At 32.2% G+C, this 18,660-nt stretch overlaps 2 protein-coding genes and 1 non-coding gene across 4 annotated transcripts; all 3 read right to left on the bottom strand.

Annotated features, from left to right (window-relative positions):
• Window positions 1–392: 392 nt before the first annotated feature.
• On the bottom strand, window positions 393–5,155 carry LOC133312817 (vacuolar sorting protein 39-like). The gene is made up of 6 exons (XM_061514085.1): window positions 4,729–5,155; window positions 4,374–4,585; window positions 2,869–3,000; window positions 2,610–2,753; window positions 2,317–2,429; window positions 393–837 (listed from the first exon to the last, which is right to left on the bottom strand). Exons 1-6 carry the CDS (start codon window positions 5,153–5,155, stop codon window positions 393–395), a joined length of 1,473 nt encoding a protein of 490 aa, XP_061370069.1.
• A 3,042-nt stretch (window positions 5,156–8,197) lies between these two features.
• Window positions 8,198–8,271, bottom strand: TRNAI-UAU (transfer RNA isoleucine (anticodon UAU)). The gene has a single exon. It is a non-coding gene; the product is annotated as a tRNA-Ile (tRNA).
• A 5,727-nt stretch (window positions 8,272–13,998) lies between these two features.
• Window positions 13,999–17,873, bottom strand: LOC133312816 (uncharacterized). Of its 2 annotated transcripts, none has more exons than XM_061514082.1 (6): window positions 17,688–17,873; window positions 16,703–16,794; window positions 16,271–16,447; window positions 15,526–15,624; window positions 15,172–15,417; window positions 13,999–14,597 (listed from the first exon to the last, which is right to left on the bottom strand). In XM_061514082.1, exons 2-6 carry the CDS (start codon window positions 16,766–16,768, stop codon window positions 14,313–14,315), a joined length of 873 nt encoding a protein of 290 aa, XP_061370066.1. In that variant the 5' UTR covers window positions 16,769–16,794; window positions 17,688–17,873; the 3' UTR covers window positions 13,999–14,312. The 2 variants fall into 2 exon arrangements, with proteins under 2 accessions (XP_061370066.1, XP_061370067.1); XM_061514083.1 differs by having other exon boundaries at window positions 17,713–17,873.
• Window positions 17,874–18,660: the final 787 nt, after the last annotated feature.

The raw sequence follows: 18,660 nt of genomic DNA, 5'->3' as shown, positions 1-18,660 counted from the left end.
TTTCTTAGAAATTCTAACCGTATATCATATGTCCCACAACTTCATCAATCCTGCAGACATCCTTTAAAGAAATCCACAGTACTTTAATATGTATATAATCTTTTTGTCAATAAACCATTATATAAACATAACACTTTCCCAGTTGACCTCCAAATGATATGCGTGAGCTTAATCTTATTCTTAACAAATCTACCCCAAAAGCATTGTCATAATACACATTGGAGATAAATAGAACATTTATGGTAAATGTACCGCACTTTACACATGAAAAAGGAACAAACAAGAAAACTCAGATTATTGCACCTTGTTTATTTTCGTAAACCTACTAATATTATTGGATGCAAAGTTATGCGTAACTAGAAACATTAAAGAAATAAACAAGAAAACTCAGATTATTGTACCTTGTTTATTTTCTTCAACCTACTACTGTTATTGGATGCAAAGTTATCCCCAACTGCATCTAAAACAACTTCCTCAGTTCCCTCTGCAGTGGCCTTCTCAATAACACTATATCTCTTCTTTTGCAAAAACTTCATGAGAGCCATAAGCATATTATGGCTCATTTTTTTGGACTCAAGTTCTGCATTCTCATCAGATTCTGACATATGAGATGCTGGAGAGGGTTCCATATCATCTGACAAAGCCGAAGAACCTCTCGAGAGATATAAAGCATCCTCAGAAAAGTCTACCAACTTCTCCAACTCATGAACAATAGTTGTCTTTGGAAGGACAATGGATGGATACAGAGAAAGCACGTAAGTTATATCTACTTGAGATGCCAGAAAATGTTCCATTGCCTCCTCATAGCTGCCATTGTCAAAAAGGTAGTGGGCATATCTGTATCATAATAAGGCAAAACACATTTAGCAACAAATTGGGAAAAATGCAAAATAAGCAACGATAAACATGTAAAGATTTATGTAACAATGTACTTTGCAATTTACGTGTTAACTACTAAGTGTAAATTAATGAAATGCAAAAGATTCCACCGAATAAAGTTACCCTTACCATTACTGCAGACCTCATTACGTAATCCACATTAATAGCCCATTAACTATATGCTTTCCGGTATTCTAGGGCTTTCATGCATAGTTGAAATGACCTGACATACAGTTTAACCTTTCAATATCTTATTTTGCTCTCAATTCTATAAAGTTGAAACATGGACTCTTAACTTCTTGACAGATGGCATGACCATTGTTTTTCACGAAGAGTTTAGTTTATGTTAATTATTAATTATGAATAATAATTATAAAATTATCACAGAGTGTAAAGATTAATATTTATTATATATCTATATAACCTATTATGAAATAATACTAACTATATAATTACATTATAAAAATTATTTGTACCGAAACAATATAAAAGCCATTTTTACAATTTATATGAAGATAGATAATAATGAACACAATATAGACAGAAATTGAATTCTTTTATCACTTGACTTTTTTTTTCTTTAAAATTTTTTCTTTCTCTTTAAATTACAATGATCAAAATTATTAGATATAAAATACAGTCTGAGATATTTCTTTTGAAATATAAGAATATTTCAATTGCATAACCACACCTGGTCAAATGATACATAATCGAAGATTTCGTCATCATTTTAAGTCCTTTATCAACAAATAAAAAAGCAAATACTAAAGTGGTCTTATATTTGGAGGTGGGGGTAGTGGCCAGTGGTACCAATAAAATTTACTAACTTGATAGGTTATCTGCATAGCAGATTTCAACTTAAATTAATATCTCAAAACAAGCCAAAAGTAGCTTTCATAAGGAAAACTTAGAGAGGAATGTAACATTAGACATTTTTTTCCTTTACATGAGGTAACATGATAAGATCGATCCCAAGCCCTAGTCAACATTAGGAGAGCTGATTTTTTTTTTCAAGCATGACTGTTATTGAATCCTACGACTTTTAAGACCAAAAAGCCAGTAATTAATATTCATGATTCCAGAATAAATTCAAATTTGGACTGCCAGCTAATTGTTTCTGAGAAATATGATGAACTTAAAATACAATGAGGCATGTTATATTGCTTACCAGTTGAATCTTCCTACCTCTACTACCATTTTTTGTACAGTTGGAAAATATCTAAATAAATGGCTTCTAAGCACACTAGATCCCACTACTTGAAGAGAGAGAAAAAAGAGAAGAAAGAGAGAGAAAGCAGTGGGACCCAGTATGCCTGGAAGTCATTGATTTAGATACCATCAAATGGTGCAAAAGTGATACTAAATATAGGGAGATTAAATTGGTAGGCAAATTTAAGGAGGAAAATTATCTGGTCTGTTTCTTTTATGGCAATGAACCTTATATGAATTGAACCCTCCTTTGCAGTGCGAAGATTTGAATCTTCAGGTGGAAAGAGCTTGCACAATGACAAGGCTTCTTCAAAGTTTCCAGAGGCTGTTAATTGGACAATCTGCAATGTTATAGAAAAATCCTTATCTTATGATCTCATAATAAACACACAAAATTACAATATTAGATAACAAAGTATTGTAAACGAAAGTATAGTGTTTCACTGTTTTCTCATTTTCACTAGAATCCAAAAATAGGTACCACATCATGGAAATCAATCATTTAGCAAGATTTGTGATACCTGAGCTCCAAGAGGAACAGGAAAGAGGCCATGAACAGAATTATCTAAAGCAAGAATCACAGAATTATTGCTTTGGCGAAGATGGCGTACATTTCGAAGAACTACTGTTTGTATCAGTGGATATGGACCTCGAAGAGATCGAACCTGCAAAATGCAAGCAATACAAAGAACATAGATGCAAAACCTATTACGCACTGAAATAAAGAACCAGAAATTTATTCTTGATGAGCAAACGGTCTGACAACAAATGCTTAGTTACCTCCACAAATCTAGGCAGCAGTGCTATAGCATACGGATTCTGAATTACAACTTCTGCTGGGGCCTCTGACCAACAAATCCTACCTTCTGGACGAAGTTTCCCATTTTGGTCCACAATGACACCAATGTTCTCCTAAAAATGCATCAGAAGAATATTAGCTTATCGGACTGAACAAAATGAACAATATGAAGTAGGAGGATTAGAAAAGATGACATCAAAATAAAATAAAACCAAGTAACTTAGATATTGCATATGGCTTCTAAATAACAGTCAGCACAACCTCTGACCAAATAACCTTTCCCATTCCATTTACAGTTTAAATTTGTCCCACTAATATTTTGGTTAATGTTATTAAAGTATGAAAAGTCATAAGGCTTATGAAATTACATTTGTTTGCAAAAAGTCAAAAACAAAAGTAAACCAAGAAGTATGTGAAGTTAATTAACAAGGCACTAAGGGAAGAAGTTTAAAAGGGGGCTTCTAAAGTTCTAATTGAAAATGCACTCTTAATTTTCGAATAAAATAAAGGAAATGAAAATCTTACAAGAGGGAAAATGCCTGATGCTCTAACAGACCAACTATTTGTTAGATTTAGAAGGTCTTGGTGTGTTTAGAACTTAGAATCCTTGTATTTGTGGTTGTTAGACTCACATTTAATCCTGGAGGGTTACTTGACAAGGCCACGTCTATGGAGCATAGCTCCAGGTAGGGCAGAGATGAACCCTTAAGGACAGTGCTAAGCACCATTAGTTGTATCCCCACTCCAATCTTCATCTTCTATTTGTTCTGTAAATATTTTGTTTGCTCTCCTCTGCTCGCACAGTAGCTAAATTTCAAATATCCACATCAACATTTCCCACACTATTATCTATCAAGCTTGGCTGAACATATTTTCTTAACATTGTTCCTTTGAAAACTTTTCACAGAAAATGTCTTGGGTCAGGCAAAGATGTATGCTAGTAAATTTATTATAAACTATCTACATAAGCGAAAACAAATATTTGACACAAATGTAAGCAAAAAGAAATCATGGAAGAATATATATATATATATATATATATATATATATATATATATATATATATAAATATGGCAAGATCAATTTACACAGTATAAGAATAAGAAGTCTTATGCTTAATCTTAGCCATTGATCCGCTTTCATCTAATGGCTCATATATTTGATAAATTAGAACCATTAAATATAAATAGAATCAACGATTAAGATTGAAAGCGTAATTTACACGGTATAAAATGATCATGACCCATATAAATATATAACATATACCAACATAGCCAATATTGCTATCCAACATATATAAGGCCATTGCCAACATGGCAAGGAAAAGTAGAACGTGCATTTATTACACAAACTATATTCTAAAGCACCTTGTGCAACTAGGAAGTGTGAAACAAGTATCATAGACATATTACATATATAAAATCAAGAGTCTAACAAGTAAAAAAGCCAACAAAATTGGCTAGCCAAGAAGGCAAGAACTAAATACCTTGCCAAGAAGAAGTTCTCCCGAAGGAAGAGAGACTGCTAAAGGAGGCGCTAGCCTCCCAGAAGTAAAAACCTCAGACAATGCACCATTTGTAGTATTCAGAATCACATATTCTTTTCTAATCCCCAAACATATGTTCTCACCACACCAACACATGGACTTCACCACATCAGGAACACCAAAGTCTTTCACCTCCACAAATCCTCTACCACCTACACAAAACACCAACAAGAAGTAATCGTAACACATAACCTAGCTAGTTCTCCGCAACGCAGGAATCGCGATCAAATTTCAACAATCTGAATTAAAATTAATTAAAAAATATATGTAAATAGTATTGAGTGAACGGAATTACCATCGTGTCTGAAAACATAGACACGCTTTTGCCTCGAGAAGCACAAGAAGCCTCTACGATCGTCCCAGCAGAAGGCATTGGCGCCTTTCGCCTTGGTGATTACGGCTATGGTTTCGAAACTGGGAAGCCTGTGAAACGCGATGGATTCGGAGAGCGAGAGGAGCACTTCTCTCGATTCCACGACCTGCATTGACACCAGAGGCTTCTTCGCGAAGCCATTCAAGCTTCTCTCCAGCACGTAAGCCTCCTTCCGCAGGTCCTCCGGCGCCGCCGTAGCCGGCGGAGAGCGGTTGGAGTCCGGGGCGTAGATGAGTAGAGAGCCGTCGGAGCATCCGAGGAGAATATTGGAACCGTAGGATTCGATGGATTCGATTTTGGAAGGGCAATCGTGGAGGAGTTCGAAGGAATCGTAGGCGCTGTGCACCATTTTCGTGCTTCTTTCTCTATTGAATTTGAACTTGAACTCTTCTTATTATCAAGGAAATGACACAAGACGACGCCGTTTGATGCATCAATAGCGGGCATTTTCGTAGTTGAGCATCAGCCTGGGAACGCTTCTGGTGCTCGCGTTGGTTGTTCACAGTGAAGACAACTGGCTAACGAACGCAGCAACGGCCATGCGGGGTCTTCTCTTTACATTTTTATTTTTCGTTATTAATTAATATTTTGTAAATTAATTAGGGATATATTAATCTCATGTTACAGGTGATAATTTATTAAGTCATAAATACAAAGGGTTATTGTTTATCTCATTTAACATGAGATAAACAACTTTCCTATAAACACAAAAAGTATTGAGTTTCACCACTTTTTTTTTTCTTTCCTTTTACAGTCTCATTAATTTTATTTCTATAATAATGAAGTAACTTTTTTTATACAATATAAAAAAAGTATTTCCCAGGGGCCATTGTTTGTAAAAAGAAAAAACTTAAAGTGACTCGCCTTTTTATTTGCATAAGAGAGGGAATATTTTCCAATAACATGAAAATATATATTTTCAATTAAATTACTAAGTTTGTGTTATAAAATTAGAGAAATATAAAGATTCTGTTGCATGAAATTTCATGTCATGCAAAAGAGACAATTATTGTGGGGCCACCGATCTGTGAAAAAATAAAAGAAAAAAAAGAGCAGCTCTGTATTTTTCTGGATCAATAGGACAAAATCCTTTTTTCCTACCTGACAGATACAAAATCCATAAAATTAAGAAACGTAAAATAATATGACAATAAGTTTAAGTTTTTTTTTTTATGTTCATGTTAATTAGTTTTGTTATTATGATTTTATTGCTTAATGTATTGTTTAAAAGTTCATGTTTAAGTTGTGGATTTATTGTTTCTCTCAATAGTAGATATTTTTTATCTCCTACACATTTATAAAAGTTAATAAAATTTATATTTTTTTTTTCCGCCTCTTATACGGGTTCACGTATTTTTATGTATATGTTAGAATATGAGAAATAATAGATCATATCATTATTGATGGCAGGAGATTCAATTTAGTCTTCACGAGCTTGACGAAAAATAGGGATGCCGAATAAGCTATGACATATAAAAGCAACGACTGAATGTTATTTAATTTGTTAGTTTAAAGGCTAGAAGTGGGTTGGGAAGGATTGGAGATTCGGTTGAGAGTTGTAAGTTGCATGGATACTATCTAACAGTTAGTGTTATGTCATTCTCATAAAAAAACGGCCTCATCTTATTTTCTTTTCTTTTTTCTTTTTTTTTAAAACGAGACCCACATCAAATATATTAGAGTAAGATGACACTAAAAATATTCTACAACATAATATATATAAAACCTTTTATTTAATTATTTTAATACCACCAGTTAGCTGGACTAGCTCATTTAACCTATAATTAAACAAGCTGATATTTTTTTAATTTATTTTAAATTGATTATAAATTTAAAGAATCCAAACTTATCTAAGCTTCAAATTATACGATTCAGGCCTTTGTCATCACAAATCCAAGCTATAGTTTTTTTTTTTTTTTTTTAACATGAAGGATTTCAATTATATATTATGCATAATTGAGTTGATAAATAGTCAACGATATAATAATAGGTCAAGTATATTTTTTTTATTTTCGAGAAGAACGTGGCATTAATCTAGGGGGGCGTTTGGTTGAAGAGAAATTTTTTGAATACTAGAGAAATAGAATTGATAGGAAAATGGTAAGAAAGTGAGATAAAGTGAGATAGATAGGAAAATGTAAAAAAAAGTTGTTTGGTGGGAAAAAATTTTAATGGGAAAATTAGGTAACTTTTATGAAATCTATGTTTGGTTGTAGGTAAAATATAGATGGGTAAATGCAGTAGGTATTACAAAAATAACCCTCACTTTAAATATTTTTTAATGAACAGTGCACAACAACATATAATTCTTATCGAATTTATTATCTTCTGAGTAACAGGAAAGCTCTATAAATTCTTGAAGCACAAGGCTTCAAGGTTTGAAGCATTCTCTCTCTCTCATATAAAATAGCCTTGGATTTGGCTTCTCTATCAAGAAAAGAATAGCAGAGAAAGCAAGCTTATTATAGCGTTACACAGAAATCAATCAAAATATGCATCAATGGCAACTGACCACGAAGAAGATATCAAGGATGAGAAGAATCCCCGACCCCTCGACGAGGATGACATCGCCCTCCTCAAAACCTATATAACTTCTTCTTCTTCAAAACCCTATTTTTCTAATTTTTGCTTTACAGATCTGCTTTCTTGTATGAATCTTAGGTTTACAGTTTTCACTATCATTTTTTATTCTACTGCTACTACGTTTCATTCGATAAGTATTTTTCTGAAATTTTACCTTGTCACCCTACTTCGCATGAAATTCCTGCAATTTTTGGTCTTTGGAAAGTGACATATCAAAGCTGAAGTCTGCAAATAGACTTGCTACTCAGTTGTCGTTTCACGCGCAAACAAGGGCTACGATGGTCTTTTATTAAGTATGCACAATGGACAAATTCGGTGGTTTTCAGGAACTCCACCTTGCAAAAGGGAAACTTTGGCCAGCAATTTTGGTAGAAAAGGATGGGGAAATCAGTTTGGTAGCAATCATAGAAAGGGGCTAAATCAAAAAGTTCCCTCAACCAAACGCTCCTTTCTTACATTCCCACCACCCATTTATCTATCATTCTCAAAATATTCCTTCAACCAAACAGCCCCTAGTAGAAAGAATGAAATGAATGCACTTTATATTGATTAAAAAGTTTAAGATGCAGTATACATTTTGACAAAATTGTGTAAATATAAGTAGTATTTAAATGCTTATTATTTTATGTATTAAAAAAATGCTTATTATTTTATCCCCTACTCCAAAGCTCGGAAAACTGAAGCGAAATAACTCTCTTGGCATAACTCCACCCTTCTTCCAAAATAGGAACCAACAACAAGGAAATAGTATAATTTTTTAAGAATATCATAACTATTCTAACTAGGGCAGGCATCAAACACAAAAAGGTGGTCCCGGCGGGGCTCGAACCCGCGACCTTCGGCTCATAAGACCAACGCTCTAACCAACTGAGCTACGGGACCACAATGCTATTTGTTAATAATGTATCTTTTTCTAAAAATAACATTTATTTTAAATACCTTTTAAATCATATCTCAAAAATAAATTTAACTTATATAATAACAATATTTTTTTTTGTTCGAATGATTTTACAACCTTACAAGTCATTACTACATAATTAAAATAATAATTTTTTTAGAAAAATATTGATACAACACTAAATATAGATGATAATTTGAACTAGAAGTTTGTTACGCATATATTTTTTTAAACTTTTTCTTATATAAAAGCAGAGAAACTTCATAATTTGCTTCTCATGTGCCATGCCTTGCCAAATTTTCGTCTCTCGGCGGAGATAACATTCGCACTTATACTTTAATTTAATTATAAATGTGAAATTACAATAAATAAACTGAGAATACATTTTAACCCAAAATCTTAAATGATACGTTTATGATCTTTCACATTTATATGGCACACTTGGTTCAATTTTAGCCGATATAAAATTTCACCGCAACTCAGGTTTGAATATTTCCAACGTATTATTCGAGCTTGTCAATTTCAAAGTTTCAATAATTGAAATTCTGAAATTCTTCTGAAAACTGTTTACTTCTGATGCTCGTCTAAACATTTTTCAGCAGATGCCAAGCACATATACAACGGGAAGTATATGGGAACATTGCCTTAATTGTCTCCCTCGGGTCCTATTTTCATCTATACGATATCCCCTTAGGTTCTTTCTTATACATTACATCTAAGAAAGTGTCTAACACACATTTATACATCTCCTGATCTCCACTCGCTAATCAACCAAAGCACATGCAAACACACTTGTTTAGCTTGATTCGTAGATTGAACTAACCCAACAAAACATCCCTACAAAACAGTATAATAGGCCATTGCCTAGTAGTTAGGGGTGAAAGTGAGTTAGGTCGAGTTTTGTCCCAAAAAACTCAAGTTTATGTCAAAAATTTTCAATTTAACCTGCTCCAATAGCATAGTATGAGTTTAACTATTAGTCTAGTCTGACCCATTTATAAAAAAACAAATGGTCTGACCTGACCTGTTAGCTTATTAATTTTTAACTTGCAGAACATAAATTAACTTCACAAAATACTCAAATTTTGTTATTAAAACAAAAATCACAATTTCAACTTTAAACAAAACCATGAATCACAACAATAATTTATCATAATCTGCATTTAAGTCACTTTTAGAAGCAAGATGCCAAAAATTAAATAATATATATTTCATCAAATCCAACAAGTCAATCCATAATATGTAAATTAAGATAACTCAATGAATCCAACAAATGCATCATGATGCTTATAGTAGCCAAAAACTTCTCATCATCTTCTCTCCCTGCAAATACAATTCCTAAGTTACATAAGTTGACAAACAATTTGTAAATGTAGAAAACAAAAAACAAGTTAAAGAATAGAGAGAAAAAAAAAAGAATTAAAAACAAAAAAACGTTTTTATACCTTTTGTTTTTTCTTCAAACCATACTTATTACGTAGTCAATCTCCACCATATATTAAAGCTTGGATGGTATCTTCAGCCAAGCTAGAACGATAGGCATTAATAACTCTTCTTCCAGCACTAAATGTTGCTTTTGATGGTACCGTAGAGATCGATACAGATCTTATGTCACTTCCAAAGGTAGTATTGGTGGGTATCGAACATAAGTCCTTCACCACCTACTCAGCTCACATGCACTAACTGAACTATCATCATTTGTTCCTACTATGAATAGTATTATTTTATTTAATATAAAATAAATAATAAGATATAGGCCAGGCTGTAGGTTTATAGGTCCGACATGTACAAAAATGTATATATGACCTGCTTTTTAAATAGACTTTTTTAAAAGCTCAAGCCTGTTCTATTTGACTATATGTAATAGGCCAAGCCTGACTTGATATAGGAAAGGTCGTAAGTCCTTGTAGGCCGGCCCGACTCACTTTCACCCTTACTAGTAGCGGCTGAGTGTCGTAGAGGTTATATTTACAACGTAAGAAGGAACACATGAGGGATGGGGGACAAGGATGCTGGTTGAAGGACGCATGCATTGTTGTAAAAAGATCAGTGTAAAAACGTAAAAAATTACTTATTTACCGAAGTGATACGTGCTAAAACGCAAGTAAAAACTCTTATTAGTAAAATTTGGTATAATTATCATGTAAAAATGGTAGAAATGCAAGTCTCTACGTGTTTACTTAAAAAAAAATGAAATGGGTCTCGTGCAAAAAAAAAAAAAAACTAAACCAGGTCAATTTTTAACCCATGTCAGGTTTTTCTTTTTATAAAAAAAACCTATTTCTATTTCCCCTAAATCAAAATGCACAGTATCTTCTTCTAATTATCTGGACAAAAAAAAATCCATGAACGAGGTCGCTTTTGCAGAGAAAGAAGAGGGTGAAGTCAATGGTGAAAAGTTTGAGTACCAAGCTGATGTGAATTTCAAATCAATCTATTAAGTTTTATTACAAGTGAACTTGTTATAGGAGCAAGAGAGGAGGACATACAACTGATGCAAGATGATGTGTTTGATTTGAATCAATTGATATAATTTAGGAGTTGTTAAACTTTATTTTTTTGATGTTTTGGAACTTGGTTGCCCGAGTTATTAAACTTTTTGTGTTTTTGAACTTATATCTTATATAATTATGTGACTTATATCTTTTAAATATAAAGTTGTTCATTGAATTTTGAGTAGTGACTTATGTGATATTTTATTATATATATATATATATATATATATATATATATATATATATATATATAGGGAAATAATACTCTCATGCTACATGAGAATAAATCATTTTCTTAGAAAAATTCGTTTTTCGTGCCAATTAATTTTTCTTTTCTTTTTAAATATAAAATATGTGACCCACATTTAACTTCTCTCTACTTTTTTTCTTTCCTACAATCCTACGTCATAAGAAAACTTAAACCCATATATATAGCAGGATCTTCTAACACTGGTATAAAAATAATAAATCTTACATTCAATCTTAATTGTTAATTTTTGTAAATTTGACGCTTGTGACTTATTAAAAATTAATAATTAATTAATAAAAATAACCCAATCAATCTTGACTATTTAATTGGCGGAAATCAACGGTTAAGATTGAGTGTAAGAGTTATTATTCTTACACCGGTATAAGTTGATATTATATATATATATATATATATATATATATATATATATATATATATAATATTGTATCTTGACTTTAAGTAATAATTTTTTTATGTTTTGTCTTATTTTTATGATTTATGTTTCAATCATCAAAAATTTTGATTTTAACATACGTCATTTTAGAGTTTTTTTTTTTTTTTTTTTTTTTTTTGGTGGTGGGGTTTTTTAAAAATAATATTAACATTGAGGGAGGCACAGTCAAATTCCGATTTAAAAGAATCCGATTTATTATTCAGTGTTTAAACGGACTTAAAATCTAGATGATTTTTAGAGTCCGTTTGTTTTGCCTCATCAAAAAAATAATTTTTATTTCTTTCTTATTTTAAAAATATTTTTTATAAAAGTTAAAGCTATTTTTATTTTTATAAAAATATTAAATTTTAGAAAAAAATATTAAAATTTTTAGTTTATGAAAAAAAAGTAGATTTTTTTTTATGACTTCAAAAAATAAAAAGTACTTTTTTTTCAAGAAATTTTTTTTTTATAAAAAAAAATCCATGCAAACTGCTCTTAATCCTTCAATATATCCAATTAAGCAAGTGACCCTTTTGACCGGGTCATGATGTCTCTTTGAGGGTGTTTGGTTGAGGAGAAATTTTTATGGATAATAGAAAAATGTGATTACTAAAAAAATGATTGGGAAGTGAGTTTGATAGAAAAATATAAAAAAAATTATTTGGTTGAGAAAAATTTTACTGAAAAAATTAAATAACTTTTGTAAAATCTATGTTTGACTTTTGATAAAATATAAATGGAAAAAATAATTGATATTACGAAAATAAACTTGTTTTTAAAAAAAATTCAATCAGCTGCCCTCTACCCGTAAAAAGGGGTTATCCTTTGGGACTTGTGGGTTCTCCAACAGATCCTCTTTTATTCTGCACTATCTGAGTTACCCAACCCAACTGAATTGAAACAGTCAGCCAACTCAACTCCGAACTGAGACATGTTTCAACCCAGCACCAACAATGTGAGTTTATCTCTCTCTCTGCATGCTCATCCAATTTTATCTATCTTGTGTTGCTGCTGAAAAAATGCGAGAAAACGAACTTAACAATTCAGTTTCCATTGTTGACGCTCCAAGCTTTTTCGTCCTCTTTTCCCCTAGTTGACGCAAACAGAGGATACACTCGTCTTTTGGTTAGTATGCAGTGTGAGCAAATATGGAGCTTTTCAACAATACCACATAGGAAGAGGGCAACTTTAACCGGCTATATCAGTTGAAATAAATATGCAAATAGGTTTGGTAAGATTTAGATTTAGGTAGGTAAGTAAGGAACCTCCTTGAACCAAACATAGTTATCTTATATTCTCCGTTCTTATTTATCTATCAATCTCAACAAAATCTTTCAACCAAACAGCCCTTAGAGTTTCAAGTCCTATAATTATAACGCAGCAATTTAAATACTACTGAAAATATTTTGTGCTCAGACAACAATTAAAACCTAGAGTTTTAGAAATGAGAGTAGGTTTACAGAGATAGAGTGGTGCCCACGTGTGAGACTGCATGTCAGATTGTCAGTGTTAGACTGAGTGGTGCCCACGTGTGGATTGCTGTGTTGTCACGAAGGTAGCAGGCATTCATGACGGGCGGGATATCCGTCATTTGTGAAAGCCGGAAAGGTACTAATTATTTTAAAAAATTTACTAAATAAATTAAATATTAATTAAATAAAATTTAAAATTTTGTTCAAAAATAATCTTCTATACTTTTTATAAAATTTTGTAACTATTTCATAAAAAATAAACCGGATTTAAAGCCATAGTTATTTTTTTTATCTCATAAAATAACTTTATACCCTCTTATAAATTTTTTTATAAAATTAAAAAAAAAATTAAATCCCCTTGCACAATATATATTTTAAAGTAAATACCCTATTGGATCCCTAACAAAAAAAAAACACGGTTCCAACTTTAATTCCTTACAAAAAAAATTAGTGAACTGATCTCTATGAAATTCAAAGTGAACCCAATTTAATCCTTTTGAGGGACTAATATGAATCTTTTTGAATTTTTGAAAGATCACGATTTCAACTAAATAAATCTACTTTGAATTTCTTAAGAACTTCGAGACTAAATTTTTTTGTAAAGTACTAAAGTGAGAACCATATTTTTTTGTAAAGGATCAAAAAAAGATATTTACTTTAATTTTATCAATACGAGCTACATTTTTTTTCCATATCACAAAATAACGTATCGAAATTAAAGAGGCGAGAAACACTCAACCCATATATTATTAACTATTATCATTATGGATTTCCAAACATCTAGTATTCATAACATTCACTTCATTTATCCTAAAAACTATAATTATTAACACAGTACGTTTTTTATACTAATGAATTGAAAGTTCTTCAATTCCGCGGATCAAATTCCATTTAGGTAAGGATGAAACTAGTTTAAAATAATTTTCTTTTGCAAAATCAAGAGGAATTGATTGGAATATAAAACAAGAGTTACGGGATTAAATGCTTGCTGGTTTAGCTGCGAGGCATGAAGTATGATTGCTTTATATATTTGTCTTCTAGCCAAACCCCAAACCAAACCATTGATGTATCGTATCGCAAGAAGGTGCCACTAGCTCTAAACTTCTAAAACCACAAGAACTTCATTTTGCACAATCTACAGGAACATAGTTGAAATATCAAATCAGAGTTGCTGTCAGCTCACCTCAAAGCTGAGGATTGCGGATAGCGAATATGATAAAAACGTCTCAGCTGCATGGTTAAAAGAAGAAACAGAACACTGTTTAATCCCCTCCTTAAATTAGCCACTAAATTGTCGGTTACTTCCGGGTTGGGATGTTTTCTTTAGCTTATAAACAGCCGTAATATGAAAACTTACTCAACAAACTACTGGCTAAACAGGCACGGGTTCTGGTGCCACCTCTGCCCCAGAAAGTCCATTCTTAGTGTTGAAGGGCTTCTCCTCAAGTCCCCAGAACTTGGCAGTTTTCACATCATCCTCAGCCATCAACCGTGAGAACTCTTCATGGTCATACTTTAAAGTAGCTTTCCCCCCAAATTCACTAGGAAGATTATCTATGTCGAAGAGTGATTTCATCAACTCCACACTGTCCTTATTATTAGGATAAACAAACTTCACCTTCTGGGCTGTTTTGGGATCCAGGAAGTATTTGACAGCCTATCAAAATGAGAGTAACTTAAGATTCATCAAATGGAAGAGATGACTATTAAAAACTTATAATCCAACCTCAAAGCTTGTACAATCATAACTGTAATAAGTTTAACAAAATCCATTTAAGACAAGGTAGGTGGACATAAATTTTAAAAAAAACAAGGGAAAAAATAGAAGAGCACACTCATGCTTCTACATGACCCCATTCCCAAAATGAACTGGAGAAGAAAAACAGGTTACATTTTTAAGAAAAATTACATACAATTCAAAATTGTAATTTACTTTAGTACGCTGAAAGCCAACCAAAATTTCCCTCATCTGACTGAAAATGATATGACTTGAATATTCGAGTATATAAAGGATTATCAAATGTTCTAAAAGTTAAGAGTGACACAGAACATAATACACTTAAAAAATGAGAAGGATTAGCCAAGTATTGCTTGATCTTTAAAAGTAAAATATAATGATAGAAACCACTACCATTCAATGTAACCTTCCACCTTAAGAGTAGAAAATCTAAATATAGAGCCATGCAACAATGAAGCAGAACAAATATCACTAGCAGGGCAGGAGAACAAACCTTCCAGAAAGCCTGAAATATTCTCGGTGGATTATACAGAAAAGCAATAGCTAGCCTTTCTGGATAGTGGTTTTGTAAAATGTGAATAATATCACGAGCTGTTTTAATGGGAACATTTGTACTAAGTGAGAATCCTGTGAAGTCTATCAACCACGACATTTGTTCTTGACCTTCAGAAAGATTAATGAGAGCATTTTCCATTAGATAGACTAAATGCCTGATATTATTTTCTGGTGATGCCGTGTTCTGATAAAAGCAAATAGATAAAACAGAGTTAGTTAACTACTTATGCAGAGAGAAGCCTTCTTAACTGCATATAGTATAGCCTTAATGAAAGTACATCCTAGTTCAGACCTGCATCCCTGGCCTCATAATAAGCACAGTCCTCCCAAGTCGATCATGGAAGTTAGCTCTGGAGACTTTGCCTGTCTCACCCTCATGTGCCACTTCAGTCTGCATGAAGGAAATCATTCAATCCTAAATACAGATTTATAATACACGAAACAGAAATATCCATAAATAGGCTATCACTTGTTAATGGCTTCATCTAGTTCTTGCAGGCTATGCAGATATTAAACACATGCAAAAGGTATCATATCATCTTATGGAATTAAATGCATTATGAAGATAATATATAATCATAATCAATTTTAGAAGTATAACTCTACAACTCAGTTTTGACATTTTGAGTAATCTAATATTGAAGTAGTGATTTACCTTTTATAATCCGAGAATTATGTTGCTCAAAGACAAAACTAAATATGTTCGTGGTGTAGACTCAATGAGAGCATCTTGCAGCAAATTACAAGGTAAAAGGACAACATAGAAGAGACATGATGAAGAAATTAATTGTGACTGACACGAGAAAGAACAAAGTAGCACACATATCTTTATGTCAGCCCAAGACAAGTTAGACAGAAGATGCTAAGTATCAGAACTCCAGAAGACTTTGCAATAATATGTTTATCAATCATCATCAATTTGTCAAATCATTAATGAAATGGATCAATGTTACAATTATGAGATGTTCATTATCAATTTCATTTTTGGCATCATCTATTGACCATGTGGGGACCAAAGCCAGAAAAATCAAACTAACCCAACGGATTTCCTCAGGCTTATAGGTTGACCTCCACTTGAGGGTTTCCTCCAGCATTTTCTTGGATTTATCAACATTCCAGTTCCGCGCTTCTAAATATCTCCTTAGACATGCATCTGTGCAATACTTTAACAGACGCCCAGACAGAGGTCCAAGTGCAGCCCTGAGTTCAGCAACCTGTTTGTAGATGTGATACAATTAGTGCTTACAAAAGGCAGCATTCTTTGAATGTGTTTTCACATAGATAGGCATAAATTTTTTGCATTATCCTCACAGGATGCTGTGGAGAGAAGATATAATGCATTCAAAATCACCAGCTATTTTAAATTGGGATTTTTCAAGATCTGATACGGAATTTCTGAGTATGCATAGCTACAAACTGACTCAAAAAAAGGTGTCCCAAAAAATAAAAAATGAGAGAAGTTTGTTTACCTTTGCATCTTGATGTGAGGAATCATTCTCCTGCTGATTCTGGGTTTGCCTTCTAAGAAGGAACATGTTGACTGCCAAATGTAGTTCCCAACCTGCAACAGAAATTTTCGAATAAGATTACTTTTCCTCTTCGAACCAAATATCTATATTACAGAATCATGAAAGGTGAAACATGAGAAGAAAATAATCTGAATCTAGAAAAAATTAAATACACATAAAAATGACATAACCTCAAAAAATAAATAAATAGAATTTCCAATCAAAATAAATAATCCTGCCTGTGCTGTAGTAAATCACATGTTGTGCATTTCACTTGGTATTCAATCAAAGCATACCGAAACACCTTTCAATTTTAATTTAAGAAACTCTCTCCAAAGACAAGCAATAAACAAGTTGACCATAAAAAAAAGTGATTGATTTTTTGGAACAAAAACAAAATGGAAAAAAGCAACCTATCCTGTCTCGTTACAGGACTTTCCCTCGGTGAATCCAACACGTTTTTTTTTTGGGTAGATGAAGGTCAACTTTCCCAACCTAAACTTTTGTGCTTTTCTCAAACCCATCCATGTAAACTCATAATTCAAGAATCACCAACTAAACATAAGAACAGGAACCAACACAATAGAGACAACACCCTGTTTTAACCTCTTACTTTCAAATCAACAAGGGAGTTTCCGCTTCAGAATAACTCACAGTTGGTAGCGTTGACTTAACCCGAAATAATCGTTTTAAATCTGGAAATAGGGTAAAAAAAAAAAAGAATTTCCTCTTAACTCGTACCAATTAATTCAACAGTGAAATTCATACAATCAAACTACCAAAAAAAAAAAAAATCATACAATCAGCATTCCAAACTCAGAAACCAAATAAATAAAACAAATAAAAACCCAAAACTGAAGCACATATAAAAGGTTTCAAATCTAAGGATGCACATATGTGCTGAAATGAGACGCAAAAAAATAATAAAATTGAAAAGCAGAATTACAATTCTTGTGAAATAGCACACAAACCCAGAGAGAGAGAGAGAATAAGTGATTGTAATCCCTTCTGTCGTGTCTCTTGTGTTAAGGCTTACGCGATTTACGCGAATGTCATTTAAAGTGTAAGGGAATGAGGTGCCGCAAAGCCTGACACTCTCAGAGGGGGAGGGAGAGAGAGAGAGTCGTGGATACTATGTCACTCAGAGTAGGTGCCTATTATTTTACTTTTTTTGATTTATAAACATTAAATAACGTCCCCTTCAAATTTAATATCATTTATTACCATTTTGAACGTACTCTATTTTGATTTATAAACATGCGCTCCGCCAGGGGCTCAAGAAAAATTAAATAAAACCATGCGGTGCACGAGAACTCCAAATAGCTCGATAGCGACTCCAATAATGTGATAATATATATGGGTTTGTTTTTTTTTAAATTATTTTAGATAATTTTATCTAATGTTTATCGAAATAACGTTGTTTTGGGACATAAATTATGGTGTTTTTATAATTTTAATTTATTTTATGGTTATAATACTCTTTATTATTCTAATTTTTTAATTTTTCAATCCAAAACGATATTGTTTCGATGAACATTAAACAAAGTTGTCTAAAGTAACATTAGATATTTTTTTCTCAATATATATATATATAAATAATAATAATAAATTTTAATATCAGATTTTACGCGTTACGTCAATTTAATGGCCTCATATTTATTTCAAACTAATTATTTTTTTAAAGATATTCAATTGCTTTCTCACTTTGCAATTAGTCGGATTCAAGATGAATTCTAAAATTAAGATTTTAAACTCCTCCTAAAATTAATACTGAGAAGGATCAAACTAATTTTAAATCGGGCTAAATTTAAAGCGCTTATACACACACTCAAATATAAATACATATAGAAGGGGGATACTATTACTTTTTTCCATTATCTTTTTAATTAGTGTTGGATTAATATTTTTTTACTGAAAAA

The sequence above is a fragment of the Gastrolobium bilobum genome, unplaced genomic scaffold, assembly GCF_033153095.1.
Source record: "Gastrolobium bilobum isolate Gb01-03AN ecotype WA unplaced genomic scaffold, APGP_CSIRO_Gbil_v1 utg183205, whole genome shotgun sequence".
Classification (NCBI taxonomy): Eukaryota; Viridiplantae; Streptophyta; class Magnoliopsida; order Fabales; family Fabaceae; genus Gastrolobium; species Gastrolobium bilobum.
The sequence above is the reverse complement of the archived record's forward strand: the minus strand, read 5'-3'. Positions and strand labels throughout refer to the sequence as shown.

Coding starts and splice junctions, on each gene's coding strand:
- LOC133312817 (XM_061514085.1), bottom strand. CDS start 5,155: ATGGTGCACAGCGCCTACGATTCCTTCGAACTCCTCCACGATTGCCCT. Junction 2,754..2,868: donor TGCTGCCTAGATTTGTGGAG/GTAACTAAGCAT, acceptor TGCATTTTGCAG/GTTCGATCTCTTCGAGGTCC. Junction 838..2,316: donor GAGGGTTCAATTCATATAAG/GTTCATTGCCAT, acceptor ATTATGATACAG/ATATGCCCACTACCTTTTTG.
- LOC133312816 (XM_061514082.1), bottom strand. CDS start 16,768: ATGTTCCTTCTTAGAAGGCAAACCCAGAATCAGCAGGAGAATGATTCC. Junction 16,448..16,702: donor CCTCACATCAAGATGCAAAG/GTAAACAAACTT, acceptor ATCTACAAACAG/GTTGCTGAACTCAGGGCTGC. Junction 14,598..15,171: donor TATTTCAGGCTTTCTGGAAG/GTTTGTTCTCCT, acceptor TCATTTTGATAG/GCTGTCAAATACTTCCTGGA.